The sequence below is a fragment of the Dama dama genome, chromosome 9 (assembly GCF_033118175.1).
Source record: "Dama dama isolate Ldn47 chromosome 9, ASM3311817v1, whole genome shotgun sequence".
Taxonomy (NCBI): Eukaryota; Metazoa; Chordata; class Mammalia; order Artiodactyla; family Cervidae; genus Dama; species Dama dama.
This window is the reverse complement of record NC_083689.1, coordinates 49,879,452-49,895,082: the sequence shown is the minus strand read 5'-3', so window position 1 is coordinate 49,895,082 and position 15,631 is coordinate 49,879,452. Positions and strand designations below refer to the sequence as shown.

The 15,631-nt window shown below is 51.7% G+C and overlaps 1 protein-coding gene across 1 annotated transcript in view; it reads right to left on the bottom strand.

Moving 5' to 3' along the window:
* Window positions 1–14,690, bottom strand: part of SLC25A48 (solute carrier family 25 member 48) — a 43,664-nt gene extending 28,974 nt beyond the window's left edge. Inside the window, exons 1-4 of the mRNA XM_061149413.1 lie at window positions 14,645–14,690; window positions 11,655–11,698; window positions 6,685–6,756; window positions 4,071–4,329 (exon numbers count right to left, since the gene is read on the bottom strand). Coding sequence (XP_061005396.1) covers window positions 4,071–4,329; window positions 6,685–6,756; window positions 11,655–11,698; window positions 14,645–14,690 — 421 coding nt within the window. The remainder of the gene's footprint in view (window positions 1–4,070; window positions 4,330–6,684; window positions 6,757–11,654; window positions 11,699–14,644) is intronic.
* Window positions 14,691–15,631: the final 941 nt, after the last annotated feature.

The window sequence follows — 15,631 nt, the reverse complement described above, 5'->3', positions numbered from 1 at the left end:
GATTTTGGTTTTGATTGAACTATCTGACAATTTCCAGTTAAAAGACCCTGGGAAAATCTAGCTTTCTGCCTTCTTTAAAAAAGCAAAAGATCCAGGCTGTGTGGCAACAGTGGGCTGGAGCAGAGTCGAAGCCACCCCCCTTAGAGAGGATTTGGGCAACTTGCAACTATTCCCATCACTCCCTACTGCCTCCCAGGCACCAAGGCTGATAAGTGCTTGAATGGCTTGCATTTCTAACACCAGAGTGACATGGAAAGTATGTTTTGTTTTTCTATAAGAAGGGGAAAACTGAAGCATAGATTCGGAGGGCTGTAGGTGTTCAAAAAATGGAAAAGGGTACATTCTCCAGGTACCAGTGCTCACTGATGCTTCCTGCCTGGGCCCAGTGAGTCTACCCCTCTACCTTTGGCCTAGAGGGTTTCTGAGGAACAAGTGAAATAAAAACCACATCCTTCCTCTACTTCTGGAGGGATTCTGGGCAGAAAGAACTGCCTGGTGACCCACAACCTGCCTCCCCTGCTTTATCCCCAATAGTTGATCCTGCCCCGCACCCATAGTCACCAAAGCCCCCTCTCTAAAGCATCTGAGGGGACGAGGGCCGTGCAGAGAGGAGCTGCCCAAAGCCACAGAATTCAGACCCGTCCCTTGGAGCCCACAGGCTGCGCCCACTCCTTGAACAATGTCATTTTGGAGTCAAATTCCCACTTCCCTTCCCTCCCTCAAAGTTTGCAGCTGGTTTTGTACATGATGATTCTGTGCAAAGGCCAGATGTTACCAAAGTCGCTGCAGCCTCAGCTTCTACAAAACCCTGGGGGCAGTAGCAGAAACAGCATCAGTGGTCCTGAGTCAGCTGCCTGGGCCCTCGTCCCAGCTCCACCCCCAACTCAGGCAGGGACCTCGGGCAGGCAGTGGAATCTCCCTGTGCCTCTGTCTCCCCTTTGTAAATGTCCAGGAACTGGGTTTTTGTGAATATTAAACACACTGAGCTCTTCGCACAGTGCCTGCCATGTGGCAAGCCTGAGGAAACACTGGCTCCCTGCCCCCACAGCCAGGAGTGTTCTGGCTTAGTCCAGATTGGAGGTTCCAGGGGCACAGCTGAGGGGGACCCTCCAGCCTTGGTTTCTACCTTCTCTCCACACACTCAGGTCAACTCCCTTGTGTTTGCACTGTCAGATAAGCCCCTGGGACCAGGTGCCAATGACTTCGAGCTTAGAAGGGCTGAGAAAAGTTTTTCTGTGTGTAGGGCCTCCCCTGGTCTCTTTTTAAGAGCCTTCCCTGAGCTCCCTAAAGGCTAGCTTCCTGGCACCCTGGAAAGGACAGAACAAGTGCATCTTCATTTTCTGTTGCTGCCTTAAGGGGTTTGCTTAAGAACTGGTTTCCTTCTGGTATCACAGATAAACTTACAACCCGGGCCATGGTCCCATCCATACAGGAGTAGGGTGAGATGCTGGGGAAGAATAAGGAGAGCGCACGTCCCCACGTCCTCCCTGCTCAGAGGGCTTGTCCAATTAACAAGGGCTCCACAAGAGTCCTGACGTCCCAGATGGCAGTTCTAGGGAGTTCCGCCCCAGGCCCCCAGGGCCCAGGCGAGCAGGCACAGGTGGCCCTCAGTGTGGCCTTGACAGGTGCCCAGTCCTGACCTCCAGGCCCCCCTCTGACCCCTCCCACCACCTTCCCCAAAGCCCTTCCTGACCCCCTGCCCAGCTGAGAGCCCCTCCCACTCCCCCCACCCTGTCTGGAGTGGCCCAATGCCTGTCTGCCCGTTTGCTGGATGGAGAGCTGCAAGAGGAACAGGACAGTCTTCTGTCCACCACTACGGCCCCAGCACTTAGCCATAGGCTTGGCACACAGCAGGTGCGTAACTATTGTGTATTGGGTAAATGAACCTCATATTGTCGGGTGGATATTAAATGGGGTCATGCACAAAGAGCACTTAACACAGTGTCAGGGCACGATGAGCACTTAGCAGCTTTGGCAGCTGCTAACAGGCTGCTCCGCTCCCTAAAAGTAAGGCTCCTGCACACTCAGGGGTGGGGCCTTTCTTGGGTCTGGCTATTCTGCAGCTGCTCCTGTCCTTCCTCTAGACTGGACTCAGGACTCCTGTAGCTCAGGCCTTAGCCTGCTAAGTCAGCCATCATTCTAGAGTCCCTCTTCAGGGAAAGTGTAGATGGGCGAGGGAAGAACAGAGGATGGAACCCAACACTGTCAAGAAAGTTCACCGATGAACTTGTCTCCAAATGTCCCGGGATCCCCTGTCCTGGCACTATCCCTGGGTGTCCAGGCTGGCCGGGGGCCCTCACAGGTATGTATGCACGCCTGCCCCGCTCTCCTCCCCTTTCGGGGATGAGGCACCTTGATTGTGATGCAGGTGGGGCTGCCCCCATGAACCGAGGAGCCCCACCACTGAGACTCGTCCAACATATAAACCCCAAAGAGCTCCAAGGCTTATGGAGAGAGACCTACTCTGCACCTTAGGCCAACACAACTTTGCAAAAGTAGACAGGAGAACATAAAAAACCAGCCTGGCGGCCCGGACCCCTGTGCTCTAGGCCTGTTCACAATGCCCCTTCATTTCTCTACATCTTTGCTTCTGCCTCTGACACAGGACCAGATCAGTGAGCTTCGAACTCTTCTCAGAGGTGCAACCCTTTGGTCAAACTGAACGGTACCAAGATATGACTCAGCATGTTAGGTAGGTGGGGCTGAGGATGCCTCCGCCCTGTATCTCCTCAGTGGCCCCCAGGGGGGCGTGCTCTGTGACTCTCTGGGTGAACCATCTCATTGTTGCCTTACATCTCCCTGCATGTTCACAGTGACCATGGGCCCTGGGGCACTGAGCACCTAGCAGGTGTGACTCCTGTTCTTGGGGTAGGAGGGGCCCCTGTGAGGAGCATCGGCACCATGCCTGGAGTGTGTGTAGACCTGCCCTGACACCTGCCCAGCTGCGCAGGGAGGGCAGGTGAATCAAGGAGCCTGGGTAGCAGTGGGGGGAGGACAGGCACTGGCCCAGGATGCTCCTGAGTGAACTTTTGGGGCTTCAGCCATGGGTCAGCACAGCTGCCCCCCACCTAGCCTCTGTGGGCAGAGGGCTCACATGGAGGCCACTCAGAAGGTGGCCAAGAAGAGGGGTCTTACCCAAAACATCTGTCAGGTATATATCTGAGGTCACAGGAAGGACCAAGATGCAGTCCTTCCATCATACAGATAAGGAGACTGAGGCCCAGACAGGGATGGTATCTTCCCTGAGGAGGTAGAGTAAAATGAGAGCCAAGGACCAAACTCCAAGGTATTGGAATTTGTCTAAGACTCCCCAGCTCATCCTTTCTCTACAGCCGGCCCTTTCTGTCCACATAGCAAGTGCCTTCTCGTTCTTTCCAACCTCCTTTATCAAAACTGGTCTCAGGAGAAGGGGCAGGCACCTCTTTCCAGCAGGGAGATGTCAGCTCCAGCTCACCATGGGGCAGGAGTAGCTAGCTACACAGCAGATAAGAAATGAAACTCTAATAGAACATTGATGGCAAAGTGAGGGGCACCCACTTCATGAACCAGCAACCAATCCAGCTCAAGGCCTCCTGGCTGCACTCCGTGGTGTGAGGGGCAGGTGTGGTTCTGAGACCTGGACAGTCACGCAGGGCCCCTCACTTGACTTAATGCTCTGCTCTTGCCCTTTTAAAATTCTTACTAATTTGTGATCAACAGATTATTTTCATTTCATGCCAGGGGCTGCAAACTATAATGCTGGTGCTGACTTGCCAGTCATGAGTTGTGTGTCCTTGAATAAGTATCTCAACCTCTGGGAGCCTCAGTTTTCTCATCTGCAAAATTGAAACAATTACAGTGCCTGCCTCAGAGAATTGTTCTGAAGATGAATTAAGAGAACATATGTGGGGCTCTTCACAAACATCTGGTGCATAGTAAACCCTTGACCAATGAGAGTTACCGCTATCAATAAAAATGATTTGACATAGATGCCCTGCTCCATAAAAAGGATATTAACCAAATCCCAGAGCTAGGAAGCCATGAGAGGGTCATAGGTGCCCAGACACCAGGCCACCTCCCTGGCCTCTTACCTTCCTGAAATGGCTGTGTTTGCATCTGCAGCCGGATCTTGATGAGGTCCACGGGCGCACCTAGCCCGACAGAGACCACACCCGCCACCATGCTGGCCAGAAGCAGGTCAGACAGCACGCGGGGTGGGCCAGCTTCAGGTTCCCGGCACCGGTGTTGGCTGAGGAACCTCTGTGTGTTGCTGAAGACCCCAAACACCACCGAGTTGTAGACGGCGATGCTGGCAAGGGGGAAGGACATGCCCTTGAAGAAACCAAACACCTGTGGGGAGACCCAGGAGGAGGACGCATGAGGGCCTATGCCACCCCTGGCACAGACCTTGCCCTCCTGAAGCCTGCGGCCTAGTGGGGGAGACACCACAAGAAAAGCAAGCCAGTATGTTGGACATGGGTTTGAGTGAACTCCGGGAGTTGGTGATGGACAGGGAGGCCTGGCGTGCTGCGATTCATGGGATCGCAAAGAGTCGGACACGACTGAGCGACTGAACTGAACTGATGTTGGTGGAAAGAATAAGAGGGTGATGATGTGAAAGGAGAAACAGGGAAGCATGAGAGCATCCTTGCCCTGAGGAGGAACTGGCTTCTGCACGAAGCTGTTTCTTGAGCCATGGTGTGCTGGGCCTGGGACCTGCATTTGTCACCAGACTGGCAGTGTTCCTGGGTGTGGCCAAGGGCAGCCCATGGAGGCCCAGTGGGCAGTGGGCTTGCCAAGCACCACATGCTCCCTGCTTATGCGCCACTCCAACGAAAGCATTCTCTGGGCACACGCCAGGCCCTGCAGGACAACAAGAAAGAAGCACTTTCCGCCTGTACTGAGCTCACAATCTGGAGGTTGGGGAGGAGAGGACCCAGGCAGACAGACTGACAGGCAAGTAAAATATAATGCGCTAAGCCTGTAGTGGCGGGGTGTGAAGGGTCCACAGCCCCCCAGGGGTACCTGGGCCAGCAGGTACTGGGTGCCCCGAGCATGCGCGTCTGTTGGAACAGAACTGGAGGGAGAGTCCCCGAATGAGCAGCCTGAAAGGCCTCTGTGCACACACACTGCATTCTCAGCAGACACCAGATGCGCCACTGAGCCTGGGAAATCCCAGAGGCGCTTGGAGGAGTCAGGGCCACATGCAGGGCACCAAAGCTGAAAAAGCACTGGGAAGCCACTGTAAAAACTCCAGGCTGCACTCAAGCCGGTTCAGCCTCACCTGCGTGCCTGCACCCTGTCTACAAGGGCCTGGACACCACCTCACACAAGCGTCCACACATGCATGTGCATGCAAACACACATGCACGCATGCACCATACTCCAGACTCCTCCTCTACAAGGCCCCTCAGATGACTTGGGACATCACTTAGCTTTGAACCACTGTGTCTTAGAGGAATGCCAACAGCCCCCACAGAAACCCCAGGGCACATGTCCCAGAAAGGAGAATCAACAGCTGCCATTCAGAGGATGGAGGAGCAGGACAACATTATACCAGAACAGCTAGTGCTGGGTTTGCAGGGCTCACCCTGATTTTAAAGCAGACCATCCAGAGAATCAGAACAACACGCAGACACAAGATACACTCCAACCGAGGAGAAGAAACTCCAGGTGCAAGCAGGAGCCTCCTGAGCTCCAGGCCACTTCCCAGGAGGGAGCCTGGTGGGGACACAGGTCAATAAGGGGGTCAGGTTTCCAGTGACCCAAGGAAAAGCCCAGTGCTGCCACAGGGCTTACACCTATTTCTTTTTTTCTAATTAATTTTTATTGGAGTGTAATTGCTTTACAATGTTGTGCTAGTTTCTGCTCTTCAGCAAAGTGAATCAACTACATGTACACATATACATACAATTTTTTGGATTTCCTTCCCATTTAGGTCACTACAGAGCACCGAGTAGGGTGCCCTATTCTATGCTGGAAGTTCTCGTTAGTGATCTACTTTATACATAGTAATGTGTGTGTGTATATATATATATATATATATCAATCCCAATCTCCCAATTCATCCCACCCCCACTTTATCTTCTGGTATCCATATATTTGTTCTCTGTCTGCTTACGCCTATTTCTTCAAACTAATAGGTCATTTCATCCTAAATTTTAAAATTTATTTAAAATTCCCCAAGGAGGAGTCTTGGAAAGTCTTCAAAAAGCACATACTCATTCTCAAGAATGGCACCTGATGCTTCTACAAAATCTGTTACTCAGATTTTCCCCTCTGCAGAGAAAATCCCTGAGTCCCCTGGTCTGGAGTGTGGTACAAGCCTGCTCTGGGTGTTTGGGATCAGAAGAGCCATCCCACCTCCCACCCCTTGCCCCACTCTGGGATAAAGGGAGCTGTGAACACATGGCTTAACCTGCCACTGATTTGGTTTTGAAAACTTGACAGGTCACCCTGTTTTTGCAAGAATTTTCCACTCCATGTTTCTAAGTGCCTCAAAATTTCTCCAGAGAGATGACACACAGTTTTTTTCCTCAATAACATTGCAGCCGGGGACAGGGTTAAGTTTAAGTAATACATAATATTTGAGGAGTGGTATGAGATGAATAGGGAACACTGAGCCAAAGGTGATGAGCGTCATGAACAGGGGGTGAGGATGGTGACCTTGGTCCCCAGGAGAACCTTCCCGCCAGGAGCACTTACACTCTCCCTCCTGTACACCGTGCGGATGCAGCTGAGGGTGCTCCCATAGCCAGAGCCGGCCTGCAGGCGAGCCTGAGGAGAAAAGCAAAGGCAAGGGCCTGAGGCCAGGCGGAGACAGGTTACATCCCCGCCACTCCCATGATGCTGGGCTCCCAGCACAGGGGCCCAGAGAGGGGAAGGCCCTGCCCATGTGGCCCCGTCCCAGCCTGGCTGGCCTTCTGTCTTCTACCTGCACTGCCTCCCTACACATCCCATTCGCCCCTTGCTAAATGCAGCAGGAGCCCCCTCGATCTGAGAGAAGAAGACAGGCCAGTTTATTGCACAAGAACGCTTGTTTGGAGACATATGGTTTTGCTGCATCTTGAGTACAAGAGCTAACCTGTGGCTCCAGCCTGTTTGCTGTCCAGCACCATGCCCTCCCAAATACTCCTGGGAGTGGCCTGCTCATCTTACCTCCCGACAGATACAGAACCCCCGTATCTGTCCCCCCAGTGATGCACTGGGCTCCTCGATGGTCTCCTGCTCTCCCGCTCACTCCTTTGTCTGTATCGACACAACAGTCAGACTAATCTTTTCCAAACAACGATGAATGTTTGTCGTTGCTGCATCAAGCTCTGCAGAGGCCTCCCTCCAAAATCAGAAGAATCCCACCCTTAACCAGAAGCACAGAGGTCCTGGGTGGTGCCTCTGTGGTGCCTCTCACCACCTCCAGGTAATTTCCTCCACACCTGCTGTGCCTGTCACATTACACATTCCTGGACCATGGAGCATCAGTTTCTTCCTGCTTCCAGAACATTCCACCCACAATTCTCCCCTGGAAGGATCTTTCTTCAGCTCATCTTTTGGGTCTGAACTTCAGTGCTCCAGTGATGTGACCTGCTTATCTGTTTTGCTGTTTTTGCTGTTCCGTCACTAAGTCATGTCCTCCTCTTTGTGTCCCCACGGACTGCAGCATGCCAGGTTCCTCTATCCTTCACAGTCTCCCAGAGTTTGCTCAAATTCATGTCCATTGAGTCAGTGATGCTATCCAACCATCTCATCCTCCGCCGCCCCCTTCTCCTTTTGCCTTCAATCTTTCCCAGCATCAGGGTCTTTTCAAATGAGCCGGCTCTTTATGTCAGGTGACCAAAGTATTGGAGCTTCAGCTTCAGCATCAGTTCTTCCAATGAGTATTCAGGGCTGATTTCCTTTAGGATTGACTGGTTTGATCTTACAGTCCAAGGGACTCTCAAGAGTCTTCTCCAACACTGCAATTCAAAAGCATCAGTTCTTCAGCGCTCAGTCTTCTTTATGGTCCAACTCTCATATCCATACATGACTACTGGAAAAACCATAGCTTTGAATATATGGACCTTTTATGGCAAAGTAATGTCTCTGCTTTTTAATACACTGTCTAGATTTGTCATAGCTTTCCTTCCAAGGAGCAAACTTTTTATTTTTTTTTTTTCATTTCATTTCATTGTCCACAGTGATTTTGGAACCCAAGAAAATAAAATCTGTCACTGCTTCTACTTTTTCCCCTTCTATCTGCCATGAAGTGATGTGACCAGATGCCATGATCTTAGTTTTCTGAATGTTCAGTTTCAAGCCAGCTTTTTCACTCTCCTCTTTCACCCTCATCAAGAGGCTCTTTACTTCCTCTACAGTTTCTGCCATTAGAGTGGTATTAGCTGCATTTCTGAGGTTATTGATATTTCTCCCAGCAATCTTGATTCCAGTTTGTGCTTCATCCAACCCAGCATTTTGCGTGATGTACTCTGCATAGAAGTTAAACAAGCAGGGTGACAATACACAGCCTTGACATATTCCTTTCCCAATCCTGAGCCAGGCAGTTGTTCCATGTCCAGTTCTAACTATTGCTTCTTGACCCTAATACAAGTTTTTTAAGAGACAGGTAAGGTGGTCTGTTATTCCCATCTCTTTAAGAATTTTCCACAGTTTGTGGTGATCCACATAGTCAAAGGCTTTAGCACAGTCAATAAAGCAGAAGTAGATGTTTTTCTGGAGCTCCTTTGCTTTCTCCATGGTCCAGTGAATGTTGGCAATTTGATCTCTGGTTCTTCTGCCTCTCTGAAGCTCAGCTTACACATCAGAAAGTTCTCAGTTCACATAACTACTGAAGCCTAGCTTGAAGGATTTTGAGCATAACCTTGCTAGCAAATGAAACGAATGCAATTGTACAGGAGTTGAACATTCTTTGGCATTGCTCTTCTTTGGAATTGGAAAAAACTGATCTTTTCCAGTCCTGTGGCCAGTGCTGAGTTTTTCAAATTTGCTGACATATTGAGTGCAGCACTGTAACAGCATCATCTGTTAGGATTTAAAATAGCTCTGCTGGAATTCTGTCACCTCCATTGGCTTTGTAGGGCATTTGGGTTCCCCCTGTGGAACAGGGCCATCTTGTATTTTCCTCTCATCCCTGGAGCAGAGCGTGGCCCTGGCACTCGGCCCCTTGCACTGACTGACTGGAGGATGAGATGGTGGCATACTCTAATGGAGGCTGACTCCGCTGACTGGGGTATCTATAGACAGGCAGAGGGTCTGAGTAAGGCCACAGAAAAGCCCAGGGAAGGCTTCACCCTGGGCCTAGACCAGAGCAAAGGTCTGTCAGCCCTTGAGGAAGTTGACACCCATGCCAGCAGCAGAGTTCAAGCCTCTAGGATCTCCAACTGCAACAGGAGCTAGCACATAATATAGACCAACTGCATATAGACCAGTGGCGACATACTGGGCATCTTACGGAACTTATCTCAGAGAATCCCACAAATGCTATGAGGTGTGGATACTATCCCCACCCCCCTGATGAAAAAAGCTGATTCCCTGTATAGGTTTCTGATTGCTGCTGTAACAACATATGATGAATGTAGTGGCTTAAAACAATGCAAATTTATTTTCTTACAGTGTTCTCGCTGGTCTATAGAGAGCTGAGCCCTGATTAGAAAACCCTGGTCACACTGCATCAGACATAAACTTTAAGCATACCAGGTGTGCCAGGAGCCTGCGGTGAATCCTGACCCCAGCTCTGCTGCCCCAAGCAGCCAGCCTGGCTCTCCCACCTGTAGGGTGGGAGTCTCTGCCCCAGGTCAGCAGCCTAGGTCCTTCCAGCTTGGCTCTTTCGGGGGGGGAGACTGGGGACCTGGGACAAGCTGCTTGTCTGCATCACCACACTCCAGCACGTGTGCTCTTCAGGACAGAAGGGCTTGCTCACTGCTCTCCCCTTGCGGCCAACGTGACAATCTGCATGACAGCCCCACTGGGGAAGGGGCTCACTGTCCATTTTATAGATGAGGAGACTGAGGCTCGGGGAGGTTAAGGGAGAGAATGCGGGAAGTGGGAACTGGACTCCAGGCTATTCTGACTCTGGGACTCTGGCCCAGACCTTTCTCAGCGAATAGGAACTCTAGAGTAAATGCCAACCAGAAGGAAGGAAAATGTTCTGGAGAGAAACAAGGGCCCCAGGCCAGCCCCAGGCTGGACCCAGAGGCCAGCCATGGAAGCTGGCATCATGAGGCTGGTACTCTCAACAGAGAGGTTCTCAGGTGGAACAAAGACTAGATTTGATGTGTTGGGAAAGCTTTCCTGTAGAGATTCAGGGGGAGGGGTGGAGAAAAGGAAGAGTCTTATCCTTTACAGCTGACATGCGGCCCAGGGTGGCCAGGCTTGCCATGCCAGGGGCAGGAGATGAGGATGGGGCTTCCAAACAGGCTCTACCAGCCCCTGGCCAGGCTGTGGGTGAGGGAAGGATGCTCTATCAGGGAAACACACTGGTTGCCTGGGTCAGAAACATGGCTGTTAGATGTGCAGGGGCAGGGACTGGACTTGCTTAGTCCACCACCTCTGCCCTGCCAGCCCCACAGCACCTGCATGGAGAAAGCATCCAGGATGTGTTTGACATGTGAGCAAAAGGCTGGGCTTGTGTGAGGGACTCGAGGAGCCAGGAAATACCTTCAACTATTTAGACATGTAGGCTGACCTCCCCATCAGAAGAGAGCAGACTTGGGCTCTGACGGAGGAGGGGCCCACAGTTGCATAGGGAGGAAGATGGGGAGGAAGGGGGCCACAGCGGCCCCTAGAGGAGGGCCTGAGAGGTTCCTCTTTGTGCACAATCCTGGCAGAGCATTAGATGCGAATGCAAAAGTCAGGGTGAGGAGGCACTATTCGTGGCCACCTTCTCAGGGTATAACTGTGAGTGCTGCTTAGCACGGGGACAGGAGGCAGGGGTGGGGGTGGAATCAGATGTCCCTTTGTAGCACCTCACTTCTCAGTGCTTCAACTTGTGGTGACCTGGGATAAGCCCTTCCCCTTTCTGGGCCAGTTTCCACACCTGAAGAACAAGGGGCATGGATGATTTCAATGCCAAGGGGCTTTGCTGGCTCCATCAAGTTACCATGGCTTCCCATTCCCAACCTAGGTCCAGAGTCCTAAGCTGATATTCAAGGCCTACAAGGACTGACTGCCCACCTACCCTTCCTGGGTTCTGATCCATAGCTGCTTTCAGAAACCTGAGGCATCAGCAAAACTGGCCATGTTGGCCCTTCCTAAGCATGGCCCCCAGGCGGTGTCCCCACTTCAGTGCCTCTGCCCATTCTGTTCTCTGTGCCTGGGATATCTTCTCCAATCGCCTGACCTTAGATTCTGGTTCAGATGCCACCTCACACTGGAAGCCTTTTCTGGTTCCTTAGTTTCACAGAGGCGTGCAGGAGAACATTCCCAGTGCCCCCGCCCTCTCCCCTGCAGCTCCTGAGAACCTGGAGGCAGAAATGGAGCATTCATGAAAACAAAATCACTGCCAAGCAATGAGGGTAGAGCATTCCAAGCTGGGCCTCCCAGCACTCCACCCCCATGGACTGGCACAGAGAGCTGGCCCTGGGCTGGCGACCTTCTGGGGATCAGAAACAGCTGGCACATTACTGGAGGCAGACTGGCTCCAGGCCTCTTTCCAAAAGGTAATGGTGACATGGCTACTGTACCTTGACTGTGTCCAGGGGGTGGCCGACGATGACGCTGGCTGCACCTGGGGATCAAGAAGACTTGCTGGTTACTCAGCCCCTGGACTTTGAACTTGCACCAGCTGGCTCTCAGGACTGAACAGAGGACCCAGGCACTTACATTCACTTACTCGGTCCATGCCCAATCACCAGAAGGGGACCTCAGGCATAGGCTCACACACAGAGGAAGGCAAAGGGAATGGAGCAAAACTGGGGCCTTGCCTCCAGGACAAACACCCTATAGAAAGGGAGGTAAAGGTGCTCGGATAACTGGGTATCAATGCAAAAGAATAAAGTTAGACCTCTCCCTCATACCGTATAGGGGCTTCCCTGATAGCTCAGTTGGTAAAGAATCTGCCTGCAGTGCAAGATTCCTGGGTCAGGAAGATCTGCTGGAGAAGGGATAGGCTACCCATTCCAGCATTCTTGGGCTTCCCCTTGTGGCTCAGCTGGTAAAGAATCCACTTGCAATGTGGGAGACCTGGGTTTGATCTCTGGCTTGGGAAGATCCCCTGGAGAAGGGAATGGCTACCCACTACAATATTCTGGCCTGGAGAATTCCATGGACTCTATAGTCCAAGGGAGTCGCAAAGAGTTGGACAAGATTGAGTGACTTTCACTTTCATACCATATACAAAGTTAACTCAAAAGAAACCAAAGACCTATCCGGAAGCACTAAAACTATAGAAATCATATACTAAAACATAGAGGGAAATCTCCATGACTGTAGATTTGTAACAGGTTCTGAAAGTAGATTAGTGGTTGCCCAGAGGAGAGGAATGGAATGGGGCTTCACAGTAAATAGGTGTGAGGGATCTTACTGGGGGATGAAATGTTCTAAAGCTAACTTACAGTAATGGTTGCACCACTTAGTAAAATTACTAACAATCACTAAATTGTACACTTGAAATGAGTGGATTTTATGATATGTAAAATAACCTCAATAAAAGTATATAGCATTTATAAAGTATATAGTATACTATATACTTTAAAAGTATATAGCATTTAGGGGCTTCCCAAGTTGCATAATGGTAAAGAATCCACCTGCCAGTGCAGGAGACATAGGAGATGTGGGTTCAATCCCTGGGTCGGGAAGATCCTCTGGAGGAGGAAATGGCAACCCACTACAGTATTCTTGCCTGGAGAATCCCATGGACAGAGGAGCCTGGTGGGCTACAGTCCATGGGGTCGCAAAGAGTCAAACACAACTGGGCGACTGAGCACACAGATAGCATTTAAACAGCACCTGATACTTAATAAGTATTCCCTGCTTCTACACTCATCTTTATTTCATGGAAGCAGAAACCTGTTGACATAAACAAAGTAAGGCCAATCTCCGAATAAAGGATGACCCACTACTTGCCGTGTGAGGTGGGGAGTCTTTGTGTCATCAGAGGTTTTCAGCCACTCTGGTAGCCTCACCCTCCAGGACATTTCTCAAATCACATCCCGGGCAGCCCTACTGAAGTTGGTCAGACTACTGAAGGGGCAGTCAAGGAAAGTCTCTCCCTCTGAACAGAAGAAAGCTTGTCTGAAGAGGGCCTGGATGTGCTCACTGGGTCTCTGGGCACAGCCCCATGACGGGTAAATGTAGCCCTATCCAAGGGAGTCTGTGCAACAGAACTGCACCCAGTGAAAGAAATCGCCTCTGCTTGGGAGGGTGAGAAACAGGGGCCCTACACCTGTGGGGGAACAGACATGGACTCCTGCTGGGTGGGAGGGGCCACCAGAAGAGGAACCACTGATTCTAGATGCTCTGTTTCTGTTTTTCCCTTTCCTACAGGTCTCCTGGTCTCCACACCTAGGACACTTGGTGGGACACAAATGCGATGGCCACAGTCTCTACCTGAGCATGCCGGTATTTTACTTTGTCTTTGGGGAGGGGCTGCATTCATCAACGTCTCTTTTCTGATGATCCTCTTGCGAGCATGTGTGCTAAGTCACTTCAGTCCTGTTTGACTCTTTGCGACCCCATGAACTGTAGCCCATCAGGCTCCTCTGTCCGTGGGATTCTCCAGGCAAGAATACTGGAGTGGGTTGCCATGTCCTTCTCCAGAGGATCTTCCCGATCCAGGGATTGAACCTGCGTCTCCTGCAACTCCTGCATTGCAGGTGGATTCTTTACCACTGAGCCGCCAGGGAAGCCCAACGATCCTCTTAGATGGAGTCAAAAGAAAGACTGTATTTTACAATAAGCAAAGTCTCTCAAACCTCCAATAGTTGAATAAAGAGGAGGGACAGACCGACCCCCTACCGGACAGAGAAGAATCAAGAAGGGAGGCAGTGGATGTGACTCTTGCCCAAGCAAACACACCCAGCAGACAGCGGCTCCAGGAGCGGTAGGTAGGGATCAGCCGGCCCAACAGTGCCAGAGGAGAGGTGTGACAGTTGGCAGCAGCTGAAAACCATAAGGGTTTCCCCTGTCTGGCAGGGGGCGTCTGGGGCCGGTGCTGAGTCCCCAGCTCTGCGCTCCAGCTCCCCCAACAGCCCGAAGAGCCAGCCTGACCGTGGCGCCGGGCTCCGCATCCTGGGCGTGCGGTGGTCAAGCGCCACCCTCACCTACAAATTCCCAGGAGTGCCCAAATTCAGGTGCGCACTGGGGCACCGAAGGGAGTGTACGCGCCGGGATGTTCCATTGGCTGTCCACTTTGATGGGCGGTTTAATCATTACGGATCAGGATCAAGTTTTGCAAACCCGAACTTTGAGGCAATCGCAGGCTCCGGAAGAATCTGAGTGGGGCTCGCGCGGCAGCAGGCGAGCAGCCCCAAGACCAGCCTGGCGGCGGGCGGCGCGCGCCTGGGTAGTGTGTGGGCAGTACGTGGCTGGCGTGGAGCTCCCGAATCAGGCACCGCGTGGAGACTCAGCCCGTGCAGCGCCCGCCGCCTTGCTCTCTTCCTGTCCGGCAGGGCTGTCCCCGTCCACACTCCCCTCTGGGGGTCCCTCCATCCCTCCCGTCCGGGGCTGCGCTCACCTCCGATCCAGCCCGCGACAAAGTCTTCCAGTTGGAAGTTGCCCATGGCCCCGGCAGCGGCGCCTCGCTTTCCCGGAGCTGGGTCAGTGCCCATTCAGTGTATTCTGGACAGGGCCTGCGGGCAAGCGCGCCAGATGGGTGAAGTCAGGGACATGGATTCCCTGCAAGCAGGTCCTCCTCCACATCGGGCTGCCCCACTCCCCGGGGTGCTGACATCACACCCCCAGTGGACCTTAAAGGCACAGAGCCCGGGCTGGCAGGGAGTATCCACCTGCAGTTATTCACATCTCTGAGACACTGGAAATGATTTCAGGGACATTTTTCAAATGACAAGAGGTAAAGAGGAAGGAACGTGAGGAAGTCTTTGATTACAAACACCAAGGTCACTCTGTGACTGAATTATTTAGCTGGATGGACACATCATCTTTTCAGCTAAAACAGAGCTGGAATAATTGTAATTGAATGCCCAACTAACTTCCCTGGTGGCTCAGCGGTCAATAATCTGCCTGCAACTGCAGGCAACGCAGGAGTCACAGGAGAGACAGGTTTGATCCCTGGGTCGGGAAGATCCCCTGCAGAAGGGAATGGCAACCCACTCCAGTACTCTTGCCTGGAGAATCCCATGGACAGAGGAGCCTGGTAGGCTACAGTCCATGGGGTCACAGAGTCGGACGTGACTGAAGCGACTTGGCATGCACACACATCCAACTATCATCCAAATCAGAAGTTCTCAATTCTTTGAGCTGATTGAAAGCCATGGACAGCTTTGCAATAAAATACAAAGGACAAACAATTATCCATAACAACTTTAGCAGTCAGGGGCTCTTCACCCCATGTTCCACATCTTTCGCAAGCCCCCAGCTTTCAAAATCTGGTCTATTCCTGAATCACTGAAATAATGTGTGGAAAATACCTAGCCCAGGTGGGCTCCAAATCATCTCTAAATACTGTCTTAATAATGTCCAACATGTCCTGAGCACTGAAATC